The sequence below is a fragment of the Rissa tridactyla genome, chromosome W (assembly GCF_028500815.1).
Source record: "Rissa tridactyla isolate bRisTri1 chromosome W, bRisTri1.patW.cur.20221130, whole genome shotgun sequence".
NCBI classification, from domain to species: domain Eukaryota; kingdom Metazoa; phylum Chordata; class Aves; order Charadriiformes; family Laridae; genus Rissa; species Rissa tridactyla.
The window spans coordinates 4,669,544-4,683,226 of record NC_071496.1 but is presented as its reverse complement, the minus strand read 5'-3'; the positions used below and the strand labels follow the sequence as shown (position 1 = coordinate 4,683,226).

General features: G+C 46.3%; 1 protein-coding gene across 1 annotated transcript in view; it reads right to left on the bottom strand.

Moving 5' to 3' along the window:
• LOC128902103 (lipoxygenase homology domain-containing protein 1-like) overlaps nucleotides 1-13,683 on the bottom strand; it is a 153,412-nt gene that overhangs the window by 107,382 nt on the left and 32,347 nt on the right. Inside the window, exons 6-7 of the mRNA XM_054184480.1 lie at nucleotides 4,281-4,379; nucleotides 2,594-2,742 (exon numbers count right to left, since the gene is read on the bottom strand). Coding sequence (XP_054040455.1) covers nucleotides 2,594-2,742; nucleotides 4,281-4,379 — 248 coding nt within the window. The remainder of the gene's footprint in view (nucleotides 1-2,593; nucleotides 2,743-4,280; nucleotides 4,380-13,683) is intronic.

Sequence of the window (13,683 nt, the reverse complement as noted above, 5' to 3'; positions counted from 1 at the left end):
TACTGATAGAATCTCAGACAATCAGTGAGTAAAAACCCAGGTTTTTTTCTTTTCTTTTTTTCTCCAGTGAACTCAATCTGCATCTCTCGCCGCGTATGAGACCAGATGTCTCTGCTAGCAAGACCAGCTGGCTGGCCTGTCTTCCTTCTCTCCAGAGCCCCTTTGCTGGCTACTCTTCTCCATCAGCTGAATGGCAGCTCTTTGTTCTGCTCTGGGAACAGGCTGTCTTCTTTCTCTCTCAGTTTTAGAGCCTTTTTATAAAATAATACTAAGGAGTTTCAGGACAAATCAAGACCATCGCATCAGCTTGTGCGACCTAGTAATATTGTGTTATCCCATTCAGTTACTCCAGGATGGAACCGTTGCAAATACAGCCATGAAACCATGTGGTATGAATAATTTCTAATTTGGAAGGATTTGACTCTTGGACCTATTACATACATCTTTTACTGAAACAAGCCAGGGAACAGTCTTGCCTTTAATAGTAGATTAAGCCAATGTTACCCACTTGGAGTTTCTTGCACCTCACAGAATCACAGAATGGTCGGGGTTGGAAGGGACCTGTGGAGATCATCTAGTCCAACCCCCCTGCCAGAGCAGGGTCACCTAAAGCAGGTGGTTTCTCTGGTTTCTCTTCAGATCGTATAAATCTTTTGCCTTTACCTCCTGATGAGGCATTTTTTACCAACATCTTCTTCTGGGTTCCTGAAGCTTGCGATAGAGTTACTGCAACGTTTTAAACAAGCAGTGAAGAGTACAGAAGAGTTTCGGACAGAAGAGAAGAAATCAAAGTTTCTACTCGCCTGCATGGCTTATATCTCAGAGAAAGAAAATCACTGTTAGGGATAGAAAGGCATTGCCACTTTTCTCTGCCTTCCCAGCAAACAAGAAGAATCTGAAATCTGTCCTTTCTGATAGATTTGTGAAACCGTTCTTCGGGAACCAGAGCTTCCTCTCCTGTCACTCATCCCACACTGTGCTGTTGCCTCCAGCATTACCGATTCTCGTTGTACCTCTGTAGACACGGACAGCAGTGTCTTCCAGGGCTGGGATTGTCACCATGAGAGAGCAGTGCTGGAATGTCCAACTAAAATATATGAGGTTCAGGAGAAATATCAACACTCAGCTTCCCCTCTACCAGCTGATTCTCTTTGGGTTCCTGTTAATATCTTTATTCATAGATCTAGGGGTAGAGAAAACCAGCTCTGAGTATAAGGCACACGGAAAACTAGGAAACACAAGAAGAACTTCTAATGATGTTTAGGAAGTTCATCCAGGAGTGACAATGCTAGAGTCCCCAGATATTGGAGCAAATTAGAGAAAAACATCTACCAACAGCAGAAGATAACTGGGCCATGTTTTAGCTTATTCCTCCAAGCTTCCAGTTGAACTTGGAAGGCAAAAGTTGCCTTTTACTACTTAATCACAAACATCTCGGAGGTTCCTGTGGCAGAACATGGGATTAGTGTGTTGGATGCAACTAGTCACTACTTTGGGCTTTAAGACTAAAGCAACCCAACCAACATCAAAACTCCCGTCATGCACATCTGCAGTGTGAGAATGATGTTCCTTTTCTGTGGGTTTTTCCCCCCCTAATTATTACAGGCAGCACAACAGCTCTGTTTTTCATCTTCTGCATTATTCAAGGACAACCGACATAATAACTTTTAGTGCAGCGTATGGTGATGGTGGAAAAGAATGTGCTAATATTTGCATTTGTAATATGTCAAACCACCCTGTTATCTAGGATTTACAAATTTGGGGTCAGCTCTTCAGTGGATTAAAGCCAGCTGTGTTAAACTACACCAGCAGAGGAAAGAAAATCAGATTAGAGGAAAGAGTCATGGATTTCTCTTAAAATATTCCTTCAACCATTTCACTAAAAGCTGCAATACCTTCACGCCTTAGAGCAGGAGATTAAACCGAGGAGAAAAGTGGAAGTGGAAGAAAAGGATCTTTGTGGCAGGTATATCTCTTTTGCTCTACCCATGATAAATCACTTAAATTTGGCCAAGCTATAAGTCTTTGCAAATTTCCAGTATGAACAGACCCCACAGGTATTTCTTAGACTGTGGTATCTTTGCCATCTTGGTAATGAGTTAAGTCAAGAGAGTTGGGGCGGGGGGTTGGAAGCCCCAGCTGAGAGAATTCCCTCTCATCTGTCAAAGAAACCACAGGGACTGAGGCAGAGGAAATCCTGTTAGAGCAGGCAAACTCAAGTCTTAACAACTGGATTTTCTCACTGCCACAAAGCTCCCTGAGATGCCCGACAATTTACCTAAACCCAGAGTGTCCCTCATTGTCTACCCACCCAACCTGAAGCTGCTGCAGCTGATTTTAGATGCCCCACACTGGCATTCACCGGGCGGCTGCCAGCGCTTCATCAGCCCCCCTTTGCTCTGCAGAAAAAGCAAGTGCTGGAGAAGACACTTCTGGAAAGGCAAAAACTTGATTTGTGCCTCTCTTAGTAAGCAGGACCTGTACCACCAGCAAACATCTTTGCATTTCTTGGCATCAGACCACCGAGAGGGTAAAAAGCGAGACATTTTGATCCTGCACCATGCTTATGTTAAACATCTCAGGAGCAACTAACCTTTGCGAGGAACCAGCCAGCAGAGCCACCCTTGTTATTATGCCCTATATTAATTTTCCTTAACCTTCCCAAATTTGGAGCATCGAGTGTGAATTTGTCCTCTGCTCCCTTTTCAAAGTTGTCTTTGTCATTGTCAAGTTTCCTCACACCTGAGAAAAAAAAAATAGAGAAGAAAAAGCAGGGAGGAAAGGGTTACTGGCATACGTGTGTTTTTAAGTGAAGAAATATTTAGGAATGTCACCACTGACTGAATCAAATATTCTCCAGGTACCAGCTCTCTGCAACCAGGATTCAAAGTAAAGGCAGAGGACTTTATATTCTAATAAAAACGGTACCTTTTCTTGAGCACACAAAAGACCAGGATTTTCACTCTAATGTCACAGTTACTTAGAGCTTCCAGAGTTTTCAGAAATATATATCCAGATGGCTTTTGCATCTTTTTTTTTTTTCATACCACCACATTTCCCTTTTATTTTTAATGTCTTTAAAAACCTCCAAACTGTTTAAAAAAAGCCTTCAGTCACAAACTGCAAATTTTGACATTTCAGGGCATAGGATTCTTTGCTGCATCACACAGGAAGGATTTATTTTCAAATTAGGACCCAACCAAGGGTATATTGCCTTTTCCTGATCTCACAGGAACTTGCCTTTATGAAAAGTATTAAAGCACTGACCCCGGTTGCAACCAAGGCTGTTCCTGTGCCGGTGGGACTGAACCTGCCCAAGATACCAGCGCAGGGAAAGGTCTCAGAGGGCAATTCATCCCATTTACCGGAGAAGGGGATGAATCGTTTTCCAGAGGTGTTATTTCTCTGTGCAGATATGACAGAGTGCCCGGGCAACCAGCTTAGATTTAGACTCCCACTTTCAGATGTCTCCAGTGAGATCAGATGAATCCCCTTGTAAAAGTCTGGAGAATTAATCAAGGATGAGACCCATCCACTAGGTTTCGTAATCTGTTCAAGGACACTTGGCAGACATCATGTCATTATTTCTTGAATTTGACAGGATAGGTGCAGTATAGAAGAGAGAGAATATTTGCTCTTTGGGTCTCCAGGAATTTCTGCCCACTCCTCTCCGTGGCGTGACATAGTGGTCCGGGGACACCTTTTATTATTATTCCATTAAAAATATTTTAAAAAAATAAAATAAACTTGCTAGACCACTGTTGTGGTACAATCTGCATTGAAAAAAGCTACCACCATTAATTCAAAGCCAGCTGATACAAACCTTGGTTAGAATATCTTTCTAAAAGGCCAGGAAGGCTCAGCCACAACCTGTGACACACTGAGAGGACAGCATTACCCGTCCGGGGCCACAGAAAGGTGGGACATGCAGTTCCCACTGCATGATGCCCGCAGATACACATTGGTGTTGGATCCCTCAGCGGGCTGCCACTTGCTGCACTGGTTTACGCTGGTGGTTTATGCTGCATTTTCCCAGGGTTTGGGTTTTTTGGTGGTAGGTGACTTGGGTCACGCTCACAGCCCAGCTACGACTGTTGCTCTGCAGACGCGGCTTCCAGAAGCAGTGGATGCGAGAAACCCCAGAGCTAACGCCACCATTTGTTGTGCCTTTCGCTCAGCCAAATTATCCTGCATTTGCCAGATTGCGGCTGTGTGTTGTTCAGATCGCAGGCCCGCAGAGCTGGAAGAAATATTTTAGGAAATGATTTGCATTTGAATACCTGTGTCTCCTTTCTCACCGAAGATATTAATGAAGACATCCGCATCTGTTCCACTGCCGCTAACTTCACCCGTAAAAACTCGGACCACGTATTTGTTGACTGCAAAGAGAGAGGCAGAAATCCCAACTCGTTAGTAACTCAGTGGTTTGACAAAAAACATGATAGTACAAACCAATTCAGCCTCTGCTGATGCTACCTTGAAAGCATGTCTGAACCATGGCTCCTGGTACACTGACCCTCTTCTCCATAAGAGCAATAAAATCCATAGGCAGGGCTCCGACCCTGGGCATTCACTGCCCAGGGCAAGAGGAACAGATCGCTCAGGTCCCAGCCTTGACATTGAAAGTTGAAATAGATGAGAGGAAAGCGCAAATTTTGATGTTGATAGACGGCCATTAAATGAACGCAGACCTACATAGCTGCCTTGCTTTTTCAAAACATCCATGAGTTACAGAGCCAGCCATCCGCCCAAGCTCAGATCTGACCCCTCTGGTCCAAGTGCTATCCTAGAGCTATTTTTGCAGCTTAGCTCATATTAAACCTAGCTGGTGACAAGTATTTTGAGGAAAGGTCAGTCACACTACACAAGCACAAAAATTTGAAGGTGACCACCCTGCTACTTTGCCCAGTTTAAGAAAAAATAAAATCCAGTCCTTCCCATTTAATGGAGAAACAGGAGTAAAGCCCTTGAGCTGTGCCACTGTGAAGCTACATCATGTGTGGCACCAAGAAATGCAAAAATCGCGTGGGTGAGCCACACCACAGATGTTTTGCGTGTGTTGTATCAGTGAGTTTGAGAAGCAAGTTCTTCAAAGGGATCAGAGTGGTTCTAACTTGTCTCCAAAGGGCAGCAAAGGGTGAGCTCAGCATCTTCTGAAACCAATGAGAAAATTCCCATGGCGTTCGGTGTGACTACATTTGGGGCAAACGTGAGCAACTTTCAAAAACTGCCGCTGAAGTCTACCTGAGTACCTCCAAGCGAACTCAACCAGGACAGACTTCTAGTACCGTATCCTCTGCGCAGAACCAGTGCTGGAGACAGACAGCAAGACACAAAACAAAACCGATCAAGATTAATGCAAAATCTACTACCGAACAGTACGTGATGTCATATATGCGCTCAACAAAGTATCTGTTATAGCCTGTATCGCTGGGCCCTGGCTACCTGATAGTCCAAGCCCTGTGCTACATCACCTCTTTATTCCTGACTCCTGGGCAGGCAAAAGGGACAACTGCACAGGCCACATCGCACGTACCTCCCTTGCAAAAATAACATTTTTTGCACCATGATCCATGGTGAGCAACTTTTTCCCCTTTGCCAGGCGCAAAGTTAGTGGAGAAGCTCGTCTGGGCTTTCCAGCCGACAGCAGAAATAAATTCCCTCAGGAGCTACAGACTGTCACAAACCCTGGGTCACCTGCGTCCTCCACGATAATCAGGGTGTATTAAAAATTATTCTAAAAGACAGCAGACACTTTGGTGCACATGCTCCCCCTGAGGCAGAGGACGTGAGAGCAAGCGTATGAGAAGCAGTTGTCGGTCCATCCCCTGAATTATAAAGATGCGCTCAGCTCCCAGGATGAGGATTACAAGGGCAGAGCCCAAACAGAAGGGAAAATCACCTGTCACGGTTTAATGAACGTGCTCTGAAAAGGCTAAAAATCAGGCTGACGGTCTTGGCGCCCCGTCACAAAACATGCCACTACAAATAAAATAATAATGATAAAAGTGCAATAAACACTAAATAACAAGAAAGAGGAGGGCAGAACCGGGCTCAGACTAGGGAGAAAATGCTTTAATGTCTCTCTTTAACTCTTTTGCTTCAGTTCGTAGAGAACTTGCAACCTGCTAGCGATAATGCCAACACCAAAGGATTTCATTTGCATTAGCCAAGGATGGAGGTGGTGCAATTTACAGCTCCCATTTGGCCACTAAGCTGCGCTAACTAAAAGTGACCCATTGTACGTCTTTAATCACAGCCCACATTTTTCAAGAAGCTTTGCTCCTTGCACCTCCTCTAGAACATTTATTCTGATGTCAGTGATTAATTTTCCACTCCACTTTTCAGGGGCCAGAAGGACCTGGTGGGATAAGAGGATCCACAAAAGGACAAGCATCAGCAGCTGAAGTTAGATTACCCTTGTAGGATCAGGCTTTATGCTTCTTAGGTATAGACCAGAAGGATGCCTGAACACATGCAGAGCACCGAGAAGGACAGGTAGAGAACAAGTCAATGAAGAGCAACCAGCAGCAGTGACCAAAAACAGGGCAGGAAGGGCATCTTGTTGAAGTTCTGCAGAAATACATCTGGCCAGCAAGAAAAACCCTGGTAACGTTATTTACCGGATCTAACGCCTTGAAAGATTTTTCAACATCACTATATTTCAAATCTAAGGTATATAATGACATCATTTGACAACCTGCTCAGGACGCCAAGTGCTCCCAAGGGCTCTTTACGTACACGCCATCGCTGGCCGTGTCAGACCCCATTGACGGAGCTGGTTCCTGAGCCCACGGAGATGGGCGGTGCGTGGGGTAACCGCTGTGGGCTGGCGGCAAGGCTTTTATGTTGTCCCCTAAAATATAAGCAAAGCTGGCGTGTGTGGTATGTACTTGCGTGTCCCTTCTCCGTGCTCCTTGCAGATGTGTTTCCACAGGCAAAGCTGCTCCAAGAACGTTAGAGGTCCTTGGCTCAGCTCACAGCACATCTTTCCTTCATGGACCACAGGCACATGATGAGTTTGTGCTCACCAGGTTTTCCCATTAATTTTTTTGGTATGTTCCCAACTGTGAAGCTGTGTGCGCCCAAGCCAGTCCCTATACCTGCCCCACTCATCTCTGCCTACAGGACAATTTTAGTTCCTGCATCTCCAGGGAACAAACGGGATCAATCCTGATCCACGCTGAGTTTTTGCCAGTGCCCTCTCCCTCTCTGAGCAATTCAACACTCAGCTGCAGCAGAGAGAGTAGCTCTTCATTCTGCTCAGGGGTCCTTCTGTGCTTCACACATCAGCACATCTTACAAAATTACATGGGGGGATGTGCAAATTTAGATAGAAAGGGAGGCTGCATCTCAAAAAGTCATCGAGGATTCAGCTGCGAGAAGCATGCAGGGAAAGGCTCTCACTGCAGCCAGGCAGAGATCTGGCTGAAGTCAAGCACCCTTCATTTTAGGCATGGGTGGATGTTGTGCCCTGTTCTGTAAGCCCTTAATCATGCATTATTTAAAACAGTAACATCACCTTTTCAAAAATACCCACTCGGCTATTTTTTAGTCTCAATACATGGCTCTGAATTCATCTGCAAAGCAGAGCAAGATGTTGCCTAGATTTTTTTTTCTTTTTTTTCTTTTTTTTTTCTTTTTTTCTTTTTTTTCCCTTTTTTCTTTTTTTTCCTTTCCTTTTTTTTCTTTTCTTTTTTTTTCTTTTTTTTTCCTTTTCCCCCCCCCCCCCCCCCCGAATGCTTCTTCTAGCACCGGGAACATGCAAGATGCTAATGTACGGCTGGTAAAAGCTGTGACTCCATCTAGCAGCGCAGGCAGGGAGAGGGGAGCTTTCCTAGAGGCGAAATTAGCAGCTTCAGAGGCACGAACTGCACGATGCCAAGAGCGAACAAAAATTTAGTAGCAAGTGCGGTGACTATTTTCTGCTTTCTTTCCTCTCCCCGTTGCAACACAGGAGTGCAAATGTCACGTACGGTTACAGCACCTTCCTTTTCCTTACAGCTCTGTTAGAGGCGGTCCAGCTCCTCACCCAACACGCCGACACACACAAAGCTGTCCCAGGAAGGCATTCGGAGATGTTGCCAAGATGCCATCCCAGGGCAGCAGCGGGGTGGCACTAACTGATATGACCCTGCCCCCCCCCCAACGTTAATTCAGCGGAGGTGTGAGAGTCAGGCAGCTTGTCTGTTACTGAGTCAACTCAGCCCGAGCTTTCAACAGCTGAAAGGGAAGATTAATACTGCAGCGTCAGCGCCAGGCTCTTTCCACTGAGAGCCCAGGGGTTTATTTTGGTGACGGGCTGTGATGCCACGGGCACTGCCAGCACTGATCCCAGGGGATGGTGGGCATGGGGATGGAGCCCTCCTACCCCCCATGTAGCCCTTCGAGGCTGGCCCCGCTGCCACCTCCATCCCAAGGAGCCAGCACTAGCCCAACACCTTGCCCAGCATTTTTCCATCCAGCCCCAGCACCCCTGGGTGCTCTTGTGCAACCTCTCTCCCTGCCTCCAACCACGGAAAACACATGGACACATCCCAGCCAAATCCTTCCACCTGCAACCTGCAGCTGGCTGCTCAGACATGCAATATGCACCTGTTAGTGCCATTTATTTAGCAATATGGTCACCTGAAATGCCATAGGGTGGAATTGCCTAAGGAAATCTTGTAGCTAATATTATTTGGGGCAATGGATAGGGTGTTTAAGCTCAAGCTGCTGAGTTCGTAGCAGCAGGAGCGCCGGATTTAGGCAGGGAAACAAAGTCAAGCCTATTTCTTTACCTAGATTTACCAGGGCACGTTGGATTCCCTGCTAGACATCCCTGCCTTGTGCTTGACCCGTGGTGGTGCAGGGCAGCGGCACAGCGTCCAACAACTAACAAATGTCACAGCCTTCAGAAGCAAAACACGCTGGGTTAGAAGCAGGGAGCTAAATCGTAGGCAGCGATGGATTCTTCTCATGAGGCACCTTTTAGCAATTATCCTTCTGTTTTCACAGTGCTCCCAAGGGTGGCAATGTTTAAGATCCATCCTGTTCTGCTCAGCAGTGGAGGCAACGCTACTGTCTCTGAATCGCTGCTGGCAAAGAAATACATTTGTGGTAAGCACGAGAAGTGAAAAGAACTGTTGCCGGAGGCAGAGGGCTGGATCTGCAGGCAAGGTGCAGTTTCAACCCGAGTCTGCCACAGCCTTTTTGCAGGCGCTCAGGAAGGTGGTTCCACGTCCATATGCCTCGGTTCCTCGCTGTCAGAACGAGTCAGGCATTCCAGCCCACCAGAAATTGTCTGACAAAACCTCTTCTTGATGGAAAGCACTGGCTTGTCAAAATGGAAGCTCCTTTATGCCACTTCTGACAAGCATATTCCTCAGTGACAGCTAGACTTCTTGGTCAGAGCAACCCTAAAATGTCAGACAGCCGATGGTTAGGGCATGAAGCTGGGATCTGGCATCCCAACATGCTTGATTCAGAGCAAGCATCTGAATTTAGTTCTTGTCTGTCCTGGGAAAGAGCTCATCCCACCAGGCTACCACCTCTTCCTAGATCAGCTTCTCCCGACCTTCTGGTGGAGATGCCTTACTGCATTTTCATACGCAGCCCTACCTCAAATACTGTGTTCAGTTTTGGGCCCCTCACCACAAGAAACACACTGAGGTGCTGGAGCGTGTCCAGAGAAGGGCAACGGAGCTGGTGAGGGGTCTGGAGCACAAGTCTGGTGAGGAGCGGCTGAGGGAGCTGGGGGTGTTCAGCCTGGAGAAGAGGAGGCTGAGGGGAGACCTTCTCGCTCTCTGCAGCTCCCTGAAAGGAGGGGGTAGCCAGGGGGGGTCAGTCTCTTCTCCCAAGGAACAGGCGATAGGACAAGAGGAAACGGCCTCAGGTTGCGCCAGGGGAGGTTTAGGATGGATATTAGGAAAAAGTTCTTCACTGAAAGGGTTATCAAGCGTTGGAAGAGGCTGCCCAGGGAAGTGGTGGAATCACCATCCCTGGAGGTATTTAAAAGCCGGGCAGACGTGGTGTTGAGGGACATGGTTTAGTGGTGGTTTTGTCAGTGTCAGGTTGATGATTGGACTTGATGATCTGAAAGGTCCTTCCAACCTAGGCAATTCTGTGATTCTATCTCTGGAGTCTCTGCAAACACTGCAGAGAAGAAAACTCGCCCAGCCCTAATCATTACGCCTCTCTCTACTGCAGTATCAGGGACCCTGGAGATAGCTACGCAGAGCAAAACATAATGAGAACCTAAAGCAACTCCTGTAAAAGCGGAGGAGCCCTGCTGAGCTGATCAGGAGATAGCTCTGTCTCAAAAGCATGGCCTGTTCTTGCACAAAGAACTGCACAGTTAAGGAAGACATTTTTTCTCCCCGTCCAGGAAAGGGTTGAGTTCAAAGGGCTGGTTTAGAGCTTGAGAATGATTAATCTCTGTCAAGAGTAGTTGACAACTATCTTTCTTAATCAGCTGCCCCTTCAGAGGGGTGAACACCTCCTTAAACCAAGGGTTCAAACTGGAAATGCAGATTATAAGCATGCTTGGAGTGCAGGGGATGGTGGTGAAGAAAGAACTTCACATTGCCTTCAGCCAAAAACACAGAAAAACCTTTGCATGGCTTTGGGGTGTGCGTCATCAGAGGCAGCACCAAGGATGCAAGGCTGGTGCGATCCCGGATCGGCATTTCGTCAGTCTCGGAAGACCTCTCTAAAAGTGCGTGCTTAAGAAAGAGATATTATTGCTACCACCCAAGGAGGCATAACGCATGGAAAAAGGAAACAATTATGTTTGCTCTGCTGAATATTGCATTATCCTCAACTGCTGCCTCACGCCTCCTATAATGAACTCGACCCCTTGGATGGGGATCCAGCCCAGGGACCACGAGATTCAGCCCATTTTTGGGTGGGTTTTATGTGAAATCAAAGTACGCATCAAAACAGTTAATATATTAGGATTCAGCCCAGATTGTCCCTCTGCAAAGCCTGTGAGAGGCAATCTACCACATGCAGGAGTCTTTGCTTGTAGGATATGCTAAACTGATGTTCCTACTGTGACTTCAAAGTGATGATGACATTTTGAAGTGAGCTTTAAACGACCTTGCCCAAGAGACAATAGCGGTTTAGTTGCAGAAGCAGGGAGCTTAGCACAGAGCAACTCACCTTGTGACAGCGGCACGGAAATCCTTGTTCATCTAATTCTCCAAGATTTCTCATTATTTTTCATTAGTTCAGCCCCAAGGTGGGAGCCCACAAAAAAAAAAAAAAAAAAAAAAAGAAAAAAAAAGAAAGGCAGACATTTCACAAAAGAAATATCCGCTTCCTGCTTTCCCCAGACCTGCTATTATCAAAATTGAAGAAATAACTGAAAATAACCTCTTGGGTAAAACATCTCTGCTCTGAACAAAGAGTGAAATAATTTTACAGTGTTGTTTATAACCATATTCTTATCACTGTACATCAGTCCCGCTTTGTATAAATAAGATATTTAAATAAAGTTACTTTTATTTCAAAACTGATTGTTGACTTAATTAAAATATCCAGACATAATTGGTGAAAATTATCCCCCATCTTCACAAACACGTTACACTGCTTTCTGTTGGATGTACGTAGATCTGTGTACCAGCCACACACACAGATGTCTCATGCCTCTCCAAAACGTTTTCTCTTGAAACACGAGGCCCTTTATATAAATTACAAATCTCTTATTTCCATCCCATTTCTGAGGTCTGTGCATCTTGTCTTCCTTGTGGTTTACAATTCACCAGCGTTTCTTTTTATGTCTACATTTCAGTTTCTCACTGCCCATCTTCAGAAACAAAACAACAGGCAAAAAATGTGCTGTAAGTAAAATGCCCACAGCTGACTTGTTTTAGACGTGGTGATATAAGATGGGCAAAGTCTGCAGGGAGAATAAAATCTGTATTAGACCAACTCAAGTGTTTTTGGAAAAAAAAAGACATTTTTGGATATTCAGCGTGCCAGATAGCCTGACAGTTTTTTTCCAGTGACATCAGCTGGGTAGTAAAAGATATTACTCCTGCCACAAACCTTGTTTATTGAATATCTCAGCATGCAGCAAGGCCTCATCCTTAATACAGGGTATTCACCATTATTCAAAAGTAAACAACTCATATTTACTTCATAAATATATTTAGCTGCATTTTCCTGTGCTGATTATACACTTCCAGTTCTCAATGTAAATAAAGATGAGTTTTGATGAGCAGGTAATATCTATTAATATTTCATTCCCCCACCCCTTCTACATCCTCAGAAATGTTTTTTTTTTTTTTAGTTTTTTTGACCGTGGAAGTTTCCAAAATGTGACACCTCCTTTTGAATCACGACCCAGGGGAGACAGGAGAGAGACCAGTCCCACTCTCCAGACCTGGCGCTTTATAAAATGAGGCTGCAAAGCCCACAGGGCATCATCGACCGGTGCCTCACGTCCAAAATGCTGCTCCTTATCAGAGCTTCCAGCACCGGTACATTATTGAGAAATATTGGCCACAGCTTCAGTTCGGATCCAGTCCAGCCCTGAGGGACATGCGTATCCCGCTGGGACAGGAAGAATTTAGCTACCAACTCAAAGCCAAGCATGTGCATCAACACCTGCTGCCCCAAGTGTTTGCTCGAGCCACAGCCATGCCAGTGCCTCATAAGCCTTAAGTCAGCCAACATTAAAACTCTGGACAACGGACTGTGAAGTCTTAACAGAAGCTTCTCTCGCAGAGGAAAGAAATAACACAGCTTACATTCCCAGCTCAAATATATGAGTTTTAGGTCCTAGTGGATCAGAGAATCGATCATAGAATCATAGGGTTGGAAGGGACCTCTGGAGATCATCAACTCCAACCCCGTGCCATAGCAGGGTCCCCTAGGGCAGGTTGCACAGGAACGCTTCCAGGCGGATTTAAATCTAAAGACCTCAGAGAGTACCTAGGGCACTTTAACTCTACGTGTACTTGCACAGATGCCATCAAAGGCACACCAGGCAGGGAAGTCCAGCACAGGGTGCTTCTGGGTAAAAAACTGGCTGGATGGCCGTGCCCAGAGACTTGTGATTAATGGGGTGAAATCTTCTTGGCAGTTGGTCACCAGCGGTGTCCCTCAGGGCTCAGTTTTGGGGCCAGTTTTGTTTAATATCTTTATCAATGATTTGGATGAGGGGATTGAGTGCACCCTCAGTAAGGTTGCAGACGACGCCAAACTAGGTGGGAGTGTTCATCTGCTTGAGGGAAGGAAGGCTCTGCAGAGGGACCTGGACAGGCTGGGTCAATGGGCCAAGGCCAATGGTGTGAGGTTCACCAAGGCCAAGTGCCAGGTCCTGCATTTCGGTCACAACAGCCCCAAGCAACGCTACAGGCTTGGGGAAGAGTGGCTGGAAAGCTGCCCGGCAGAAAAGGACCTGGGGGTGCTGGTGGACGGCCAGCTTAACATGAGCCAGCAGTGTGCCCAGGGGGCCAAGAAGGCCAACAGCATTCTGGCTTGTATCAGGAATAGCGTGGCCAGCAGGAGCAGGGAAGTGATGGTGCCCCTGTACTCGGCACTGGTGAGGCCTCACCTCGAGTGCTGTGTTCAGTTCTGGGCCCCCCTGTACAAGAGCGACATTGAGGTGCTGGAGCGTGTCCAGAGGAGAGCTACCAGGCTGGTGAGGGGTCTGGAGACCAGGGCATATGAGGAGAGGCTGAGGGAGCTGGGCAT